Raw genomic sequence first — 16,988 nt, 5'->3', positions numbered from 1 at the left:
GCAGCCAACAACAATTCTGGAGTTACAAAATTATAGATATCTTTGAATCTTTCGTTCACACTTTTGAGAAACAATTCTGCTAAGGATTTACAGAAGGCCCATTGCCTTTCATTTAATGTTTCCAGTTTTTGATGCAATGCAATCAATTTGGGTACTACATGCCATAATAGGTGTGGTCTCTTTCTGCAATATATCTAATGCATTTACAAGAGGTTTTGCACAATCCAAATGTTCTTCTATACAGATAAATTCTTGTTCTTTAACTGCATTCTTTAATTTTAAAGCCTGGAAAGCCTGCATGCTTTTCTCTTTTATGTTCGATATTTTTCTAAGCACCCACACAGATCAGTCCTTGCATTTCCATTCCCATCACCCATACAATGTCAAAAAAAAAAAAGTTTTATTTACTCAAATACATAGCACAATGATATACTGTCATCAAGAAAATAACCTTAAAAACAAAATTGAATATCTAACAAAAAATATTTCTAAGGAGGGAATATCTTTATAACTTCATACAAAAAACTATACATGAAGTAAAAAATAGACTTGAAATAGACAAATAAATAGCTAACTAAAAGTATCACCATAATTCTTCCATATCCTAGTCAATTCACCAGACAACTTAGGGATGTATTCTTAGGTACCAACATTGTTTTAATTTGCTTATTGTACAATGAAGTCAGTACTTTTTCAATAGCTACAAAAATACCCAAAAATATGACACCACAAATATCAATAATTAGTGTAAACAAGACTGCAATGCATGTTACATTGGAAACACCACAGTAAAATATGGCACGTTATTACCTATTACCATAATGCAAGTTTAAAAATGTCACGTCAAAACACTGAACTCACTACCCATGTTCAATCTTCGAACAAACAACCAATATAAAATTAATTCGGCAATAGTTGTAACAAAACTCCCCTCAAGTTAAATTGACTACCACAGAATCACATGCAACAGAATGGTTTAAACATAACACACACAACACTTAATGCCAAACTACCCTCAACTTCTCAGAAATTTGGAATTTAAATAACATCAAAAATCTGTATTCGGACATACTACATCACAGGAATTGAAACACAATCACCCCTCTTCATTCCAGCCACGCTAACTAACTGATGACAATCATGAAAGCCTCTGTCAGGCTCTTTCTTTTAGTTCTTCAAATCATTATAGACATACATACATTGAGAGGGTACACCTTTCTCTATAGGTGATTATTTTAAACAGTTCATTCCATTTAACTTTTACTTAACTAATAAAGCAGTTGAGAGGTAAGTTCCTGAGATTTTTATGTTTCCATTTATTTAATACCAATTTTCACAGAACTAAAGGCTGCCCATAAATCTAATATGGTCATGACTTCTTTTAAATCATAATTGTAATCGTGAATATGTTTTCAATGAAATAATGCTCAGCACTGCTGTACCTCTGATTATGAGGGAAGTAGTATATCCAAGTCTTGTTGTAAATTGCTTTTTGCTGCAGAAATGAATTTTCTTCCATTTCAAATTACGTTCAGATGTTTAGAAAGAGAAACAGCAAAGTATTCTGCTTTCTGGTTGAATGACAGTATCTTTGGAACCCATATGCAACACTCTCATGGAAAATAAGTATCCACAAATAATTTCCTTTACATTCATTCACATTTTCAATGCAATATTAAGCCTTGTAATTTGCTTGTTTTCCAAAATCATCTCCTCAACAAGAATGTTTGCATCTGTTACTGGTGTCAGCTGCACATGAGCATATGAAAAAAATGTTACACCAATCAATCACATGTAAGTGTTTGATTGTTACACCAATCAAACACTAACATGTGATGGGATCTCTTTCCCACATTGTGCACTATGCCTACAGAGAAACTTATTTCTCTATCTTCTACCAATAATATCAGAACTAAATTTGATGAAACAAAAATTAAAAAGAGTGGCTATGAGTGAAATAATGAAATGAGACCACGTATATATGAAATAATGAGAGTAGAAGAGCTAAAAGGAATTTCAGGATGTAGAAAATAAAAAAAAATGCCTGTGAGATGTCCCTTTTAATCACTTAAATCTTACCACAAACCACAATATTAAATTTAGAGAAAGCATAAAAATTAAAGAACACTTAATAAAATACTGATGGAAATACCTGGGAAATGAAATGGGAAATATGTCTGCTCATGCTCATCTTCTCAGGGAAAGCTACAAGGCAGGTAAAGAAAATATGTATATTTAGATAAGCAGTGAACCCAACAAGAGGCTAGAGTGGGTGGAGTTCCTATACTAGGAGAACCAATAAACATATCCTGGACCAGTAAAGCACCTTGTAGCCAAGAAAAATAAGTGGAAAATGTGTATTTATGGAAGTCAGCATTTTTTGGAACTCTTTTCAGTTCTCCTCATTCACCAATTCTCCTGACGGACAATGCAGTGATGTCTCATTGGGCAGTTATTTCCAACTCTTACTGCGTCATCTTTGATTAACTTTCCTAAAGCTTCTCATGTTCCAATCATTGCAGGAGCTTGATAATTACCACTGACAAGCTGAGTTCAAACACAATGAAGTTAACTTAGCCTTCCCACCATCGTAAAAATTATTAGATTTGGTTATGTCCATCAATGACACAATTTCAGCCATTTTCTCTAAAAGAAATATCATTCTTAGTTAAAAAAAAAAAAAAAAAACATACTGAAAGATAATCTTCTCTACTGCTATTACATATATTATGCAAAATGAATGAAAAAGACAGAGCTAAGGTGCTTCTGAAAAATGAAAAAATAATAAATAAAATAAAAATAATAATGAAACATACCCCAAACTTTTTTCTGAGTTTTTCCAGCTCTCTTTCCTTCTTTTCTCTCTCCTTTTGTTCTCTGCGTACCCTTTTTCCCTCTTCTCTTTGAAGCTTTTCCTGCTCTTTTTTACTGTTGATGTAAACGGGGGATGCAGATTCTCTAAATGAAATAATACATTAATAATTTCTATACTAAAATAAATTTTATTAATCATATGCTATAAAATTCCACATAAGATTTGATCTTCCTAAATATTAAAGCTTAATGCATACAATTACTTAATAGGTATACAGCATGAAAAACCACAAGTTAGGATTAAATTCAAGTATCTAGAATTTTACCCAAGAATACCATGGTGGGGGGGAGGAGGAAGCGCCTTGCCAATCAATTTGGCGAGAGAGAGAGAGAGAGAGAGAGAGAGAGAGAGAGAGAGAGAGAGAGAGAGAGAGAGAGAGAGAGAGAGAGAGCGTGCGCAAGGTTCAAGGGGTAGAATTTTTGTTATAAATGCGAAATGGAGAGAATGTTTTAACGAGGACAGGATACAGTTGAATAAGAGTCCAAGAATATTTGCCGATGCTATCAAGGTCAGAAAACAGCTGATTTGGGAGAGGATGGTTTATTTTATGTCGAAATAACTGGAAAGTGGATGAGTTTTGCATGCACGGTTGGGACATGTTGCACGTCCACAGCATGCTGTCTGGGAGTGACCATATTTCTGGCATTTGTAGCATATCTTAGGGGATTCAGGATAAAGGGCCAAACATGATAGTTTAAATAACCTGCTTTGACTGAAGCTGGTAGATTTTGTGTATTGAAGGTTAAAATTATGCTACAATGTTGAGAATAAGGTCCAGTCTTTTCGTATCATGATTCTTTTCACCTGAGTTACATTTTGATCCTTTATTTCCTGGACTATTTCTTCTTGAGAAACATTTAATAAATCCATTCAGTGAACAATCCCTTGGAAGAATTCAGGGTGTTATGTGGGGCGACTTGAATTGGAATTGTGCTTAAAGAGGTGTCAACAGTAGCTCAAAGTGTCTTGGGTGAGAGGTCTGTATTAACAAGTTTCAGTGATTGGAGACATTTCACCATTTTCAGTGATGCTGCTGCATTTTCAAGGCATCATTGTATGATAAAAGAGGAGAGTCTGCTAACAGGTTGTACTGACAGAGAATGAATTATCAGGAAAGCTGGAGATTCCTGCTTGTTTGCATCCTTGTTTAGTCCTTTCGACAGTCAGACGTCATGATGAGAGCTCTTTGGCTCTAATAGTGAGAAATCATTAATATCCATTTTTACTCCTTTTCACCCTGAGGATTACTGGTCCCAACATAAGAGACAGGAGCAGTGCCAATCAGTGACCAAGATTTCAGACGAGCAGAGCAGTACAATGCTAGTGGAAGTAGCAGTAACGTTGCTAGCGGGATTAACAGTACATTGCTAGCACGGTCAGCAGTGATGTTGTGAGCAAACAACAGTAATGGTGGCAGAGTAAAAGGAGAAAGATTATACACTAGCTGATCCAGAAGACTCCTAGAGAGTTACCAACAGGTTCGGTCCAGTAGACTATCTAGCAGCCGACTTGCAAACATGGTTTCAGAGCTGTACCCTCGAAATATAAGGAAGATTAAATCTTGCCATGATGTCCATCATAACCTCAAAAGACATCAGTCATACTGCATGATGGGAGAGGGTTTGTTGGAACTTTGCTCTGGAACCAACATGGGTTCCACCACTTCAGGCCTCCAATAAGCAAAGTGGTGATATTGCACCGGTTGATAAGAGTCATCTACCATCTAGTTTGTTATTTGGTTTTTAGGAGCATTAGCAACTAAGGCCATATTGCTCCGGGATATGCGGTGGTCATTCCCTTGACCTTTCCACATCCTCCGTATTTGGTGGTGACGGGCTCGAACCCCGGTCTAATCAAGAAGCGTGTGCTACGCACTGCTGCTCCTTCCCACCTGGCTACGGAGGCGCCTTCTACCATCTAGTATTGCCTGGTAACACAGAGGGGTGATATTCCTCTGTGTGGTGTGGGTGCTACACCTCGACCCCTGCCTACGTTGGTTTGCACCTGGGTGGTCACCTACAGTGTGCTAGGTGCCATATTTCAGGACTTGTACATGTGGGTTATACCCAGGGTTACTAACAATTAGTATACTGTCATTAACAACCCCGTCAACCTTTGTGACATCTGCAAACTTGGACATTAAGCCTGATATACCTTCAACAATATCATTGACAAATACAGAAAACAATGAGTCTAACATCAAACCCTGGGGGGCCTTCACTAATAGCATTAGTCCACAAAAAGGAGTGTACACTGATTACCACCTTCTGTCTTCTCCCACGAACACGTCATATGTTGTATATAGTGTGTTTAGGGTCTAACAGCAACAGGGGTTTCCCCCATCTCCACGTAGTATACATTGTGGTGTGATACAGAACACTGTAGAGGCCAGAGGTTTAACAGTGTATGGATATTGTGGTGTGTAACGTTTTGTACCATTTTTCATCTGATCTTTTAGCCATTCGGTCTCAAATGAGACCAACCGTTGCCCACACTATACCTCGTGGAGGCAGACTAGGTACACCAGTATTTTAGAGATTTACTATTTACTCTGGCTGGTCCTGCCACCTAATTTCCTGAGATTTCAGTGGCTAGGACCTAAAAAAAAAAAAAAGTGGGGGAAGGGGGAGAGAAATGCTAGAAATTGGGTCAGGCCGAAAGAGATATAAGTTATGCGGGTTAGAGTTCTTTTTTTTTTTTTTTTTAGTGTGGGGCTTGTGTAGTTTTGACAAGGGTCAAATGCTAGTTGCAAGATAGCTACAGAGGGAAGGGAGACTGAAGACTGGGGGAGGTGAAAGACAGAAATATGGGATCAATAGTGAAGATAACCCCAAAAGTCGATGGGGCAAGCTCCTATCCCTTAGGACCGACTGACCCATGTTCAACTGCTGTTCACCTGGCACCCTTCTCCACCTCAGTCCTCAAGGTTCCCACTTGAGTATTTGCTACTACCACCAAGATCTCCACCAGCGCCGGTTCCAGGTGGGCTTACGCACGCCGCTGCGACTCTCCTACTCACTGCCGCATAAGAGTCAGGCTTATCTACGGCAGTGGCCAGGTATGGGCTCGACGTTGGAGCGCCATCCATTTTCAGGGCTAGTTGCTTCAGGTGAAGATAGGGGATGGCAGAGGGGGTACAGAGTAACCCATCCCCCCTGCCAAGGGAAGGGAAAGAAAGTGAACCGAGTGAGGGTACCCGGTTCAGATCGCCTAATGATGTTTCAGCAGCAAACTGCATGATGTCTTTGTCAGGTCTTCGTATGCCATTCCTGGGACATGTTGTCCCGTCCATGTGAGTGGTCAAGTCCAGATAATGACTCCAAGTTTAAGACAGTGGCCAGATCCAGGTTAAGTTAATGATTAGTTGTTCTTCAGATTGTAGCTGTTAGGTTTTTGTTTGGTTGACACATCTAAGGATCTTTATTTTGGATGACGAGTGGTTGGTTTGTAGAAAAATTCCTGCTAAGGCTGTAGGTATGTTCTTCTTCTAGTAAAAAGATCCTGCGCAAATGCATTAAGGCTTTATAATTGTCCTCGCTCTACAAGAGATATTGTTCTTGGTTTATTGGTGATAAACTTATTCTGGTTATTAAGAGGCAGCGGAGGTCTTTGTATAGTTAGCAGTGGTGCACGAGGTGCTCCCACATCTCTGGCTGTCCACAGTGGCAGAGAAGGGTGTCACTCAATCCGAAACTGGAGAGTTTTGCTCTTATTGCGCCATGTCCCGTGAGTAGGTAAGATGTCAGCAGTCCCGGTGAAAACCAGTTTGGGCTTTTGGGAAACACTAGTTGATTATCCGGTATGAATCTTCGGGTGACTTCCCCTTTTGTCGAAGTCATCCAGCGGGTTTGCCAGGCCTGCTGTACGTGGGTGAGAAGGCGTTTTTTCTCGAGTTTACGATCGTTTGCCGGATCAGTTGTGTAGTCTAGGGCAGGTGATTGCTTTGCCTTTGGATATTTGATAAAGCAACCCACAGCAGACGATCTCTAGGTCCAGGGGGAGAGTGCCCAAGAGGACCTGGAGGGCATGGGTGCTTACAGTACAGCAGGCTCTCGAGATTGTCAGTAGGACTGAACGTTGAATGGTCTCTAGCTTCCTTTTGTTTATTGCTGTTACCACCTTGTGGAACCAGACTCCTGATGAGTATGTTATTGCTGGTAAGAAGACTGCCTTATAGAAGAGGGCTAGGGTCCTCTTCTTAAGCCCCAGTTGCGACAAGTGACTCTAGCTATTAGTGCAGAGTATTTTTTGATTTTGCTTCGGAGGTAAGTAAGATGGGGTGTGAATGACAGCTTTTTGTCCAGCAAAATACCAAGATATTTAAGTTCGGTGGAAAGCTTAATTGTTGTTTCCTGAATCTTTATCTGGGGAGGCCTTCTGATATTGAGAGAACCTTTAAGTAGGATGGAGCAGGTTTTTGTTGGGGATATCTTTAAGTGGTTTTGGGTGGCCCAGTCTTGTAGGATATTTATAGCACGGTTTGCAGAGATCTCTAGTTGAGTTCATGAGTCTGCCGCCAGCATCAGGATCAGGTCATCCGCGTAGGCCTGTGACCTCAGATCACCAAGGTTGAGGTTTAGAAAGCTGTCAAGCACCATGTTCCAGAGAAGTGGGCCAAGTACTGAGCCTTGTGGGCATCCTCTATAGACTCGTTGTGTGACTGAACAGTATGGAGCACTGACGGTTACTGTTCTGTTTGCGAGATAGGTTTTTATATAATTGTACAAATTAGCTGGTAGTTTTGCTTTCCGGAGTCTGTTGTATAGAAAGCAGAACCTTTTTCCTTACACATAGGGCAGAATGGTAATGTGGCATGACAGTCCAAGTTTGTATGTGTGTGTGTGTGCGCACACACACATACACACACAAGTCTTTTGCCCTGCACACTAACAAATGGCAAGTATTGGACAGATGTTCAGTGCATGACAAATGGCATTTGAAACACCTGATTGCTTAAGTTTACATAACAGGTAACTATACAGTAAACTGTATAGTTACCTGTATGAGGAGGAAAACATATAATTTGTATTTTCTTATCTACTTGGTATTGTTTTTTTTTCTTTTTTTTTTTTTTTTTTTTTTCCAGTGCAGCAAAAGCCTGTGGCTTCCTTGCACTGTATGGTGAATACTATTACTATTACTAAAATTCATGCAACATGAATGATCGATCGATTTTTCATTTCCCGTGCTATCTCTTCTTTGGTAGCAGTCAGCAAATCCCATTCTGTAAGCACACCCTTAGATTCATTTAGTGAGTTATGAGGAATTACTTACACAGCAAGGCCTGCTAATTTCTTTACTGGAAATTAGTTTCTTGATTGCTTCTTCAGGGTTATTTCAACTAACAGATCTGCAGACTGTAACTTCTTCATCAATTTATGGAGAGGGGATCAGCATGTCAACACTTATGGCTACTACAATTGGAGACTTACTTGATTTCATTAAAACATCTTTTTATCTAAGAAGAGAACTTATCCAGGTCCAGCCCCACTACAGGAAGGCAGAAGTAGTGTTACCTATCTGTTTCCAAAATTTCTCTTACTCTTATAAGAAAGGTACCCTCATCAAAATAACTCTAAAATACAAATATTAATCTTAATTTGGCAAATTACAACTCATTCACATCCAAATAAATATGATGAACTTAAAAGTTTTCTTTTCAATAAGTATACAAAAATCAGCATGTGATTTGTGCTAACTGTGTAATGTGTGAAATTAAAGTACTGTAATCAGTTCTGTGGTTTGCAATTTTGCAAAATTATGTTTTTTAATCTTTGTGGAAGTTTATATTTGTAAAATATTTATTTTATTATAACATTAACTTTGCTCTGCAATAGGTAATGGCTGTACTTACTCTTGATCATGAGGCATTTCTTCATAATATTCTTCATCAGTAGTCTAATTAAAAGATAAATGACAACTCTTCATAAAACACAAACTATGCTCTGATTATTATTATTCATAGATATGTAATAGACAACAGATAACAGTTCCATCTATTGCTGAAGAATAGCATTATTTACTCTTAATCATTTTGTTATAACGTCGTTCATCAGCTGTCCAATTCTACTGTATTTCACATTCTACTGCAGCAGTTGAAGAGAGCAGATTGTTTTAAGTTGACTACAGCATATTGGCCGAAGAGGATGAAGATCAGGTGTCTATACATAAGTTATGTTTAAAATGTTTAAATTTAATTTCTGTAATTTTTAACTTTTATATCAGTAAGTCAAATTGTATTTCACTATTTTTGTGAAATTAATTACAGTAACCTCTTTAAAATCCACCACCTTTGGAAATTAAGAGGTGCTGGATTTTAGAGAGGTGTACCTAGTGATTGAGCACTTTAAGAGGACATTTCAATAAATAGTAAGTACAAATAACTGAACTTATTTATAGTTCTGAATATTTATAATAACTATCTTGTCGTTCCATCTGTTTTGTGGGTAGCAGAATTTAAACTGCATGAATAATGCAATGGCCTTAATTCTGACAGCAGAACAAACTTGTCGTTGTAACAAGTTTTGTTACAACGACAAGTTTAAATTAGTGCAATGCCTTGGTACTGCACTAATTTCAAAAGATAGCTCTTAAAACAGATTTTGTATATTGTATGGCAGGTCCCATCAAGCCCTTCTTTACAACTATTTTTTTGTATGTTATCACTAGAGACCCAGAGACCACCTGCAATTTAGTGAGAGACCATTTGGTCCTGAAATGGGCTGTCACAGCAATTTCATCTTTTAAGAAAATGCCCAATTAACCATTTGGAGAGGCCATCTGTTTGAGAGCAGTTCAATACCAGCTCAACTTATTGCAAAAGCCAGTTTATTCTAACGAGAATAAAGTATCGTATTGTTGCATTAGTAATAGCAAATTATGCAAGAAAGCAAGGTTATACAGCATCAGAAAAAAAAAAAAAAATTTCCCATTTTATCTATACATTCGCTCCTATAGTTTGTCTAGTTTTTCCTTGAATTAACTTAAGCTATCCACTTCCACAAAAACAGATGGAAGTTTGTTCTAGAAATCAACCGCCCACTGGCTAAAGGCAAACTTCTGCACATCTATTCTGCAACCGTCCTTCCTCAATTTGATTTGATGTCCCCCCTCATGTGTGTAGTCTGAGCAAGAAAAAGAATCCCAGCAGCACTGGCCTTGCTCAAATCATTCAAAGCCTAAAACACCTCAATCAGATCATCTTGCAGGCGTTTAGTCTCCAGATGCTACAATTTACCAAGCTTAAGCCTTTTTTGGTAAGAGCACCCTTTGTTCCCCTGACCAATCTCACTGCCCTACTCACAGCAGCTCTACATCCTTCCTAAAATGAGGCCTCCAGACCTGTATGCAGTACTAAGGGTTTTGGCCTGACAATTGCCTTATACAATAGGATAATCACTTCCTTATCCCTGCTAGTAAAATTCCTGTATATCATTGACAAAATCCCATAAGCTGTCCTGGCAGCCTGTCTGCACTGTCAGAGAACTTCATATCTGATGCACAATTACCCCCAGGTCTTTTCATTTTCTGCTATCCTGAGTGTAGTAGCAGCTGAAACCTTGTTAGCTACAAAAACACATTAAAGGAGAAGACAGACCTGCAAGCATCTTATAAAGGGGAAAAGTTCCCTTTTTTACATGGTTTCTTTATTCTTTAAAAAATTACATACCATCACTGATATGAGTGTCAGTTTGGTTCCTTAATATTTCAAAAGGTCCACACACGACCTTTTCAACTAAATTGTGATCCAAGAAAGCAACAGGAAACTACTTGGATTATCCTTCCCTTGAAAACTTCAATGATAGCAAGCAAAATGAACCACGGCCCAGAGTTTCGGCGTCCCTTGAATGGGGCAGGGGTGCTAAGAATCTCCAAGCTTGCATCGACGAAGACCTAATCAAGAAAAATGACAACTTTAACCTGCACGAGAAGCTTAAAGAAGCTGGAAACATCTACAAACCAGCTCCTATCCCAAGCTTATATACGGACAACAATCAACCTATACTAAGCAAACAAGCCAAACTCGACACCTGGAAGAGCTATATATACAATCTGTTCGGCACCAACAGAAAACCGGCAGAAACGCAACAAACACAAGAAGACAATCTCCACATATTAACATCTGAAGTGGAACATGCCATCCGAATAACAAAGCCAGGCAAGGCCTGTGGACCTGATCAGATTCATGTGGAACTGCTGAAACAACTAGACTACAGCAACATCCAACAACTAATGAAATGGTTCAATCAAATCTACAACAACAACGACATTCCATCTGAATGGCTCCAATCCATCTTCGTGGCCCTACCAAAAAAGGCTACCAGCCAGAAATGCAAAGACTTCAGGCTGATCAGTCTAATGAGCCAGGTGCTAAAAGTCTTCCTCAAGGTGATTCAGCAAAGGATAAGATGTAAGTGCGAAGTGCACTAGGAAACACACAGTTCGGATTCTGCAGGGAACTAGGCACCAGAGAAGCAATTTTCTGTTTACAAATATTGCTACAAAGGTGCTATGAACATCAAAAAGACGTGTATATATGTTTTATTGATTATGAGAAAGCCTTCGATTCAGTAGACCATGACCGTCTAATTGACCGACTGAGAAAACTTGGGCTTGAAAACGATATCAACTTTATTACAACTCTCTACTGGAATCAAACAGCCCGGCTTCGCTATGACAACGACCTGACAGACTCAATTCCAATAAAAAAAGGCGTCCGGCAAGGCTGCCCATTATCTCCCATTCTTTTTAACATCTATTCGGAAATGATCTTCGACCAAACACTGGCTGACAAGAACATCGGCATAAAAGTTAACGGACACTACATCAATAACTTAAGATATGCCGATGACACAGCACTAATAGCGGATTCAGAACAAGATTTACAGACTATCTTGAACGAAGTGGACATAGAAAGCCAAGTATGGGGGCTATGAATTAACAAAAAGAAAACAAAGGTGATGAAGGTCAGCAGGACTGCAAGCAAAATCACGATCAAACTAAACAATGAAAAATTAGAGCAAATACACCGCTTCAAGTATCTCGGAGTACTCATTGATGACCAGCTGAACCATGAGGCCGAAATAAAAAGCAGAATTGAACAAGCCAGGCAGGCATTCACCAAGTGGAAAACCCTCCTCACCGACAGAAGCTTGAACATCATGCTCAAATTATGCACAATGAAATGCTACATCTGGCCAATACTGCTCTACGGTGTAGAAACCTGGACTCTAACATCAGCCACTACAAAAAAGCTCCAGGCCTTCGAAATGTGGCTCTACCGAAGAATGTTGAAAATCCCGTGGACAGCCAAGATAACCAACGTACAGGTCCTGCAGGACATGCACACGGAACGGGACCTGCTCAAAACCATCATCAGCAGGAAATGTAAATACCTAGGTCACATCGCTAGGAACCAACAAAAATATCACCTACTATCACTCATCCTGGAGGGAAAGATCGAAGGCAAGAAACGTTCAGGCAAACCGAAAATGGCATGGCTAGATAACATCAACACCTGGCTTCACATGACAACAGCACAAATTCTACACGCAGCGCTAGACAGAGAACAATATCAAAACAAAGTCGCAAACACCATTCGGCAGCATTAAAGAAGAAGAAGAATATTTCCTGATTGTACAATGTTGTTTCTTAACAAGTCCATGTTCCTTAACAAATGAAGTTCCTTAACATATCAATTGTAATGGCAGTAATATAATACAGTGGATTCCGGTTATTTGGGCCACCGGTTAATCGGTGCAGCTGTTTATTTGGAACAAATCTTAAAGAACAGAACCTAATCGAGAAAACAGCTAGGGTTTTCTTCACTTAATTAGGACAACATGCCATTTAATTGGGGCAGGAGACTGCAGCACTCAAGATTACCCTACGATTGTCTCCAACCATACCATATGGTCCGGTCGGATTTCTGGCAGTCACAACCAAAAAACAATTAGCAGTTTCCGGTTTATGGGACTTTTCTGTTAGTGCAATCTATTATAAATGGAGAGTAAACTCGATCTTAATGAATTTGCGATAATACCGATAGCTGGAATTCTGTGGGTTTTTACATTATTATGGCGAAATGCGTTTCCTCTTCCATGAAATCTTCAATTATATAAAAAACATAAATAAATTTTCAAAATATTCTCTTCATCCCTATTTTTTAAGCTTCGTAACTTGTTACTCCATTCTCACCTGCCCGTATCATGTTAGTTGCAATTTGTGCAGGCTGTTTTCTTTGTTATTGTTTATCTTTTTTACTGTTTTAAATTTTAACCCCTCCCCCAAAATATCAGCGAACAGAAATATCAACTAGTTAGTATGTACATATTACAGTACGTATTAATTAAGCTATGCACCTTACGTAAACGCAAAATTTATTTTTATTTTGCTAACCTGTGGAAAATATTCTTCCGATTTTCACATATCATTTAATTTTTTAATTGGTAAGGTAATAAAGTATAAATTTGTGCTTAATATATCTTTACTTTTATAGCCTGTAGATAATATTCCTGCTATTTTCACTTATTAGAATCGCTGTTTAATAGAATTAAAATTCAATTCACAAACATGATCACAATGACCGACGCTTGCTACATATCGTATAGTGATTGGTACTTTACTATGCTGAGTCCGTCGTAACATGATTTGATTGTACAGAGAATCAACTGTAAAGCGGGGGTCCACTTTATTAACTGTTTACGTGAAACTCGCATAATTGGGGCAGCCACTTAATCAGGCCAAAATGCACTAGTCCCGATGTGTCCCAAATAACCAGAATTCACTGTATATATATATATTTACAAGCATGCTCAAAATGCATTATATCAGACTAATGATTCATATATGAACCATGGGACTGAGAAACTCATTTGAGTTCCCCATAAGGTGACCAGATTTTCAGGTATAAAAACCAGGATTTTTGAATACCAGAAAAAAAAAAAAAAAACAGGAAATAATGCACTCTGAAGAACAAAAATCAGGATATTGCCCCAAGACTCACCTATAAATGCCAGTTTAGCTCCTTGGCTTTTCCAGGACACCTTATATTAATAATGCTAATATTATTCCAAAAAAATGCATAAAAAAAAAAAAAAAAAAAAAAAAAAAAACTGTAATATGTTTTTTTTTCTGGTAAAAATTATCAACAGTTAATAATGGTCGAAAGCAAAAAATTATAATCCTGGTATGATTATACAATTGTACCAATAATAATAACTAGGGGGCCCAGCTCCCTGCTCAGTTCACTCGCAAACCCCCAGCCAACATCAAATATACAAAAAAAGTCTTAACTTGCTCAGCATCATCACTGAAACTGCTTCGCAAAGAGTTTCCTTCACATGAGCGACCGATTTGCATAGACCTGCCACACGAGCGGCTTCTTGAAAAGCCATGTACACAACTCCATTCGCAGTTCTCACGTTTCCAAACACCTTAGACGTTTTGCTTTGTGTAAAAATAATTTCAAATGAAACCTATTGACATTTCGCGGTGAGACACTATTCAACTGAGCAACCACTTTACACATATTTTTTACACTGACACCATTTATTTCCCGTTTTGTCCCATGTAAGGTATGATGGAGTAAGTCAAATTTTCTACACCCATTTACGCATCTCATGGTGAGACTATTCAACTAAGCGACCACTTTAGACACATTTTTACGGTGACACCATTTATTTCCCGTTTTGTCCCACGTAAAATGTAGACGTATGACGGAGTAAGTCAACTCTTCTACACCCCTCTTGTAATTATACTAATATACTAACATTATAATGTGCTGATCGAAATCTAATCAGGAAATCACCTATGTAATTATTTACCTGCGCATTTGTAGCGACATAATTGCCCCACCCACTTGTACCACGTCACCTGCATACCTCTTCTTCCATTGGCTCGAATAAATAACACCAGGAGGTAAACTTTTTTAATGTATAGAGAGATAATTGGTCCAATAATAATTACTAATAATTGTGCAAAGTACTGATATAAGAACACAGAAATCAAAAAATATGTTATGTAAAATGCACCAAATAATCCTATTCATAACTATTGTTTAGAAATATTTAGCTTCTTAACAAGAATCTAAACTGAATTATAAAAATTTTATAACTTGCATTTCATAACAAATTGACTTGTTTGAATTTTACAACAAAGTTATAAAATTTTGTAATATTTCTACTTGCAAAATCCCTTCCAATAGACTTCTATTTAATTTCATATCCAGTCTATGTTCAAAGAAAATATTATTTCCATGCAGGAATGATGTGAAAGAAATGGGGAGGTGGTACAGCTACAAGATCTATATGCGAAAAAAGGCTTGGTTGTGCATTCCATTTCAACAAGCTGTTTTTATAGACAATGTAGCCAAGTTAGTCCCACTGCAGGGCTGCATTGTTCCATCTCCTGGAAAGTCCATTTTTTTTATCCAGCAAAATAGGCTAACTGCACAAAGAATTCACACTATTACATAGAAAATATACTGAGGTCTGACAGACATAGTTGTTTGGGTTTGATTTCCATTTCGACCACAAGAGTCACTTATTCACCTTAAAAAAACTACACTGGAAAGTTAATATTAGTGGATTCGAGTTTCAGGATCAGCACTGAGCACATTGTGGTGTTCAGTGTTTATTAATGATATTTATAAAAGCATATCAGGCTTAATGTCTAAATTTGCAGATGATATGAAGGTTGGTAGGGTGGTTAATGACATAATCAGGGAATGCTACTGTAGAAAAATTTGACAGATGAGAAGTGGCAAATGAAGTTTAACATTGACAGTTTAACTCATAATGCATATGAGTAGCAACAACCAAAGAATAACATACAAGTGTGTGGCAACACACTCAGGATAATTGTGCAGTCAGACAAAGTTCTCTGAGCAGGGCAGACAAGCTGCTAGGGCAACTCATGAAGTTCTGTCAATGCTATATGAATTTTACCAGCGAAGATAAGGTGATTATAAAGTTATATAATGCAATGGTTATGCCACATCTTGAGCATGGGATACAGCTATGGTTGTTGTTGTTGTTATTTGGTTTTTAGGAGCATTAGCAACTAAGGCCATATTGCTCCGGAGATATGCGGTGGTCATTCCCTGACCTTTCCGCATCCTCCGTATTTGGTGGCTCACAGCCTCGAACCCCGGTCTAATCAAGAAGCAAGTGCTATGCACTGCTGCTCCTGCTCACCTGGCTACGGAGGTGCCTACAGCTATAGTACCCTGATTTTAGGAAGGATGTAGTTCTGTTGGAATAGATACAGAGAATATTTAGATTAGTAAAGGGAACAAAATGCAGTGTCTGGAAACTGGGCACTAGTGAGATCTGACTGAGATGTTCAAGGCTTTGAATGGATTGAGTAAACTAAATACTTATGGCATCCTTCTTCGTGCTCAGAAAATACACAAGTGGAAAAATTTAAACTGAGGACAGATGGTTGCATGAACAAACTTCCATCTGTTACCAAAATGGTTACTTTGACTAATTTTAAGAAAGGAATAGACAAATTCTCAGAGGGTTGGATTATTTATTTTTTGGCTGACACTATATAAGCTTGCTTTCTTGCATTATTTGCTACTGCTACTACTAATAATTTTCAGTGATGTAAAAAAAAAAAAAAAAAAAAAAAATCACGGTATTAATTTTGAAAAACTACAGTTTTTTCATTTAATTTTGAAGATCATACTTCCCAGGATTCCATGTTAACTTTGAATCCTGGGAATCCACTGCATTCCACATCAGCACTCAGATTCAGAAAAATAGCAGTATTTATTGCCTTTTTACAAGAACAGTAGAATCCCGTTAATCTGGACTTCACAGGACCACACTCAGTCCAGATTAACCGGAAGCTATCTTTAATGTATCAGTTTTTATTTAAAGTAACTAAATACAAAATTTTAACTAAATTGGTTTTTAATATTAAATTAATAAAACAATATTTTAAAGTAAAAATTATAAAAAGTAAAAGAAAATGGTAAGTAAAGAAAATACTGTACAAAGCAATAAAGTTTTAATGTAGAACATTATACTACACAAAATTAAACACAGAAATATCACAACACAACACAAAACAAATAACTATTTTCGAGAAGTTTGCTTGAAATAGT

General features: G+C 37.8%; 1 protein-coding gene across 7 annotated transcripts in view; it reads right to left on the bottom strand.

Annotated features, from left to right (window-relative positions):
• Positions 1-16,988, bottom strand: part of LOC150077549 (uncharacterized) — a 308,710-nt gene that overhangs the window by 136,955 nt on the left and 154,767 nt on the right. For all 7 annotated transcript variants that reach the window (XR_016547746.1, XR_016547750.1, XR_016547745.1 and 4 more), the window contains 2 exons: positions 8,730-8,773; positions 2,817-2,958 (listed from right to left, as the gene is read on the bottom strand). Coding sequence is in view for 2 of the 7 variants with exons in the window: in XM_090386993.1 (XP_090243119.1) it covers positions 2,817-2,958; positions 8,730-8,773 (186 nt within the window). In the remaining 5 variants the exon portion in view is untranslated. The remainder of the gene's footprint in view (positions 1-2,816; positions 2,959-8,729; positions 8,774-16,988) is intronic.

The sequence above is a fragment of the Mastigoproctus giganteus genome, chromosome 12, assembly GCF_048544385.1.
Source record: "Mastigoproctus giganteus isolate SK-2022 chromosome 12, ASM4854438v1, whole genome shotgun sequence".
NCBI classification, from domain to species: domain Eukaryota; kingdom Metazoa; phylum Arthropoda; class Arachnida; order Uropygi; family Thelyphonidae; genus Mastigoproctus; species Mastigoproctus giganteus.
This window is presented reverse-complemented; position numbering and strand designations above follow the sequence as displayed.